The sequence below is a fragment of the Dermacentor variabilis genome, chromosome 2, assembly GCF_050947875.1.
Source record: "Dermacentor variabilis isolate Ectoservices chromosome 2, ASM5094787v1, whole genome shotgun sequence".
NCBI lineage: Eukaryota > Metazoa > Arthropoda > Arachnida > Ixodida > Ixodidae > Dermacentor > Dermacentor variabilis.
In genome coordinates this window covers 18,693,500-18,698,404 of record NC_134569.1, presented here as the reverse complement: position 1 = coordinate 18,698,404, position 4,905 = coordinate 18,693,500, and the positions used below count along the sequence as shown (strand labels likewise).

Below are 4,905 nucleotides of genomic sequence, written 5' to 3'. Positions count from 1 at the left end.
TCGCACCCACGCCGCACCACCGCCGTCCTTCTCGCGGGAGGAAGCAGTGGCATTACGCCAGTTACAAACCGCAACTTTTCCAAATCTTGGCTCTCTCAATAAATTCTACCCACACTGTTATGCAGATCGTTGCCCTGGCTGTGGCAGCACGTCACGATTGAGTGCACTGCAAACCTCTTTCCTCCCTTGCCAACTCTCCTTTACCCCCTACGCAACAAAGAGCTGTGGGACCATGCCCTCCGCGACGGACCTCCCGAGGTCCTCCGAGCTGTGACACAACGGGCTCGAAACATCGCCGGAATCATAGGGACCCTGGACTGAGGGTTCCTCCCACACTGCTCTCGCCATTCAAATATTATTAATAAAGATGTTTTACTCTCTCTCTCTCTCTCTCTTGCATTCCGATAAATGCCGGAAGTTGAATTTAGGCGGTATTGTTTCCATCAGGTGATTTCGATGTCGCGCTTTTCAGTGACTGCAGTCGTGAAGCGGTTAACGCTCACTTTACAGTATTATCTGTTATATTTTTTTTACTGCAATTTCAGCCGCAAAAAGGGAGTTTGCTATTCGGAAGCAGAAGCTTACATCATAAGATTGGCCGGATATTAACTAGGCCATAACTGCATCCACGAATTTATAGTCATGAGCAAGAAGATTCGGTGGAAACGAAGCGCTCGATTTTAGTAAAAATCACTTGAAACCAACTGATAGCGAAGCAATAAAAAAGTCATATATGGGAAATAAAATGTTTCTTTATTGAAATATAGATTATAATTATGAGTGAAGGTTATGTCAAATATATATATATATATATATATATATATATATATATATGGGGTTTCTCTAAAATTCAGGACGCAGGACCCGACGTAACATACGCAGGAAAGAGACGACGAACATTTAGGAAGACTTATTTACTGAACGTTTTCGGCTGGTGGACCAGCCTGTACTCTGACGAAGGCTGGTCCACCAGCCGAAAACGTTCAGTAAATAAGTCTTCCTAGAAGTTGGTCGTCTCTTTGGTATATATATATATATGTGTGTGTGTGTGTGTGTGTGCGCACGCAAATAATTTGAACGCAGGTCTCAGTTTTGCTGAGTTTTGAATGCGCTCGTAACAATTAATGTGCTAACTGTTGCAACATGAGGTGTGGCTGCAAAGTTCGTGAACGTTTCGAGTTACACGACTAGAAACTAAGTATGGACGTGTCCTGCACAAGACTCTCCCTCCCCGCCTATCTGCGCTTCGCCACACCGGCTGAGAAATCACTCGAGCCAAGACTGTTTCTTTTTTTCTTCCTACACGCGGACGTTATTCATTCGTCGTCCTTCTGTTAATATTGGGGAGCAGGCTAGCATATATGTCACACCCGCATCAGTGCGCTATCTTCTATTCCGTGCGAATTGCACTATGATGCAGCGCGTATATCACGATATATACTGACAGAAATAATGTGCTGAACAGCAATTGCTGCGATTCCAGTCGGTAACGAAAACATACACCGGCTACACCGATTCAGCATTCCGGCCATCGCAGTGTATACGTTTTATCCTTTGACAGGAACCGGTCGCCATTTATGGGACTTGCAAAGGTTACCTTCGGGGGACCTGCGCCGTTACCGCATCACGTTTGCGCGTGTGAGCTCGGCCGACCCAGTTCATGCTTTCAAAACAATGGCGCTCGCAGAAACGCCGCAAGTGTGTCAAAATCCTTCACGGGTCGCGATTGTTCCTCGACACGGCGCTGACACGCGTTCTTTGGGCGAGAGAGAACGAATGCGCAGGACAGAGCGTCGTCTGCCCCAGTCTTTGTTTTTAGAAAGAAGAGATTGAGGAAGAGAGTGCACGGCACGAGTGCGCTTTCGCTCGCACGACAGTCTGGCGCGCTTCCATGAATGGTTCCTATCTCTCTGCGCCCATCCAGAGAGAAATAAAGAAATCAAGAAAACTGCGACTGGTAGCGCCTAAACCAACAGCAAACCTAAACACTCATGTAAACACCTGTCGAAATGAAGTTTTCAATCATGTCGTTGCACTGCGCTGTCGTACCCCACAGGAATAAACACGTTGTCATGATGTCATAAGAAATTCCAACCTTAAGGCGCTTAAAGTGACGGCGCGCATGCAAATCAATCCCGCGCTTTTTTCCTGTTAACGCCGCAAGAGACGCTGGGAAGGCGCGCGCCTCGGTGCGTTCCTCGGCACCCCCTAGCGGTGTAGAAGGACACGCGGAAGTGACGACAGTGGCGAGCACGGGCCAAGTTGTTGGTTGTTCTGCGGTGGTTTCTGCTTCCCTGCTGCAAGACACTTTTACGAAGAGGGCGGTGATTAGAGGAACTAAGCCCTCTCGGGCCTTAGTGATTATGAGTCAGTGTGCCGCCCAGCGGCCAGCGCATCCGTGCGTCCTGTCAACGTCGTTCAGGTGACACGGGCCACGCTATCCGCAGGCACCATGCCTACTAGCAGCGGGCGGTAGATAGAGACGTTTGTAGCGCCCGAGGAGAGTGGGGCAAGTGGTGGTCGTAGGCCTAGCGCCCGCTGCGCCTGCAGACAGGCGATGCGTGATGCGTGAGTTCAAAGTCGTGGTGCTGGGTAGCGGCGGCGTGGGTAAGAGCGCCCTAACGGTACAGTTCGTGCAGGGCGTGTTCACCGAGAAGTATGATCCGACCATCGAGGACTTCTATCGCAAGGAGATTGAGGTTGACCAGGCGCCGTGCGTGCTCGAGATACTCGACACGGCGGGCACCGAGCAGTTCGCCTCAATGCGCGACCTGTACATCAAGAACGGCCAGGGATTCGTGGTCGTCTACTCCATCACGAGCCACCACACGTTCCAGGACATTAAGAATATGAAGGAGCAGATACTGCGCGTCAAGAACGCCGAGCGCGTGCCCGTGCTGCTCGTGGGCAACAAGTGCGACCTCGAGCACCAGCGCGAGGTTACGCGCGCCGAGATGGAGGCGCTCGCGCAGCTGTGGGGCTGCCCCTGCATGGAAGCGTCGGCCAAGAGCCGCTGCAACGTCAACGAGATGTTCGCCGAAATCGTGCGCGAGATGAACGTGCTGCCGCCCAAGGAGAAATACAGCTACCGATGCTGCGCCTTGCTTTAGCACAGACAGGTGAGCTAAGCCTGGCCGGAAGTCCGCCGCCCTTCTTGCGTGCACGGTGGGTGACGACGCCTACTTGCCGTGTGATAGCCTTAAGCCTGTGATTGTTTCATGTGATCGCATTCTCTGTTGCGGCGCATGTTCTCATGCCTTGCCGGTCTTTCATCAACGCCGCCTGACTCGGACAAGTGCTGGTCTTGTCAGTGCTGCGAGTGGGTTAAGATTCTGGACTGCGAATTGGGGGTCTGCGGATCGAGCACATTCGGAGATGCATATCCATTTCTAAATGGTAAAAGCAAATCCAAAGGGGATGTTTAGTGCCGAGAAAGGTGAAACAAACCATGAAAGGAGCCAAGGAAGTACAGCGTTAGACAACAGACATCACGCGCCACCAAAGGCCGTTCTAAAAGTGAGGCGTCCTTTGTTTAGCGGCTGCAGGCCATGGCCTGGAAATTCCTTTCTACTTGCTCAAGTTTACATGTCCTCAACCAGTGTATCCTCAGTGTGAACCTTAGTGGCGAGCCCACGTGCCGTGTAAGAAATGATTGGAATTGTCTGACAAAATGAATGACGTTTCAACTTTATATATGCATTACCACACCATTGCTGTTAAAGATGAGTGAATAGTGTGCATCTATGTTAATGCCACCATCGAGTTAAATCCGACCACGGAAGAAGCATCTGCTTTTTCAGGCATCAACTAGTTTTGTCGTGTAGGCTTGGACATATCAGTACAAGTTTGTAAAACTTGTACACCTGAATGCTGAAGTGCTTTGCCATATGTGCTAGCTGCTGTTGTAATTTCATAGGGCAAACTGTTCGTTCAGACACTCCTTCATACCTTGTGGCATATGTCTCTGTGCACTAAGCTGCATGCCAGTTGTGACACATCGCCTACTTTAGTTGTTAGTCAGGACATCAGCGTGAGCATCCTTTGATTGGTGCAGGCTAAAGTAAAATATTCTTTTTGCAGATCATCCCATGGAGGCAGCGAGTGCTTTTTTAACCGGAAGAAGGAGCTACCAGACTGCTACAGGACAGTCAGTGCCGAAGGAGGCAGCAGAACACAGCACTGTGTATGTGTGTACGGTTTTAGGTGTCGTTACATTGAATGTTTTTTCTATGGGACTCGGAAGAAGGAACAAAGATTGCCGACAGAACAGTAGGTGCCTTCCACATTCTTCGTCCCTGGCCAGTTCCTTTACCTGCTTACCACAGCCCCAACAGACGTGACTTAGCAAGTGCAATAAACAGAATGTTGCCCATGGTGTTGGCGTTTTGGCTCGCTTCTTGCAGAAGTAGCCACTTGTCTGGTGATAGTGCAATGTCATGCATATCTTAATGAATTGTGTCGCACAGATGTTTGTGTTATTGGCTAAAGAGGCCAAATGCACTTGTAGCTTTTGGCAGTAAATTCTCAAGTGCCAACAGAAAATGCATAACCAGTGACAAGGCATAGCCTGAAAGTTTTGTTTCGAAATGTGAGCCACTAGTTTGGCCCAAGCAGGAGAGTAAGAGACAGAGTAAATGACATAACAAAATTGGTATGCACACATAAAATCAAAGCATGTGCAATATCAATACAAAAGTTGCAACCAACAAACAATTTTAAGAGCATTGAGAAGGATTGTTTAATTACTACAGCATGCAGCAATGGTGGCAGGAGCTGATTTCCAATCCTAGGAAGTGAACGTTCATCATCCTGATTGGTTGTGTGTGGTTAGACTAACTGAATTTTCCCCGACATGCACATGTAAAGGGTGTCCAATTACTTGTTTTTGAAATAGTTTCTAATTGT

The 4,905-nt window shown here is 48.8% G+C and overlaps 1 protein-coding gene across 2 annotated transcripts; it reads left to right on the top strand.

Annotated features, from left to right (window-relative positions):
• The first annotated feature begins 2,238 nt into the window (after positions 1-2,238).
• Positions 2,239-4,375, top strand: Rap2l (Ras-associated protein 2-like). Of its 2 annotated transcripts, none has more exons than XR_012825881.1 (2): positions 2,239-3,165; positions 4,081-4,375. XR_012825881.1 is itself a non-coding variant. In XM_075679808.1 (2 exons), exon 1 carries the CDS (start codon positions 2,565-2,567, stop codon positions 3,108-3,110), a length of 546 nt encoding a protein of 181 aa, XP_075535923.1. In that variant the 5' UTR covers positions 2,242-2,564; the 3' UTR covers positions 3,111-3,119; positions 4,081-4,375. The 2 variants fall into 2 exon arrangements, 1 of the variants encoding a protein (XP_075535923.1); XM_075679808.1 differs by having other exon boundaries at positions 2,242-3,119.
• The last annotated feature ends 530 nt before the right edge of the window (positions 4,376-4,905 follow it).

Excerpts from the sequence above, each read along its gene's own strand:
- Rap2l (XM_075679808.1), top strand. The coding sequence starts at position 2,565 with ATGCGTGAGTTCAAAGTCGTGGTGCTGGGTAGCGGCGGCGTGGGTAAG.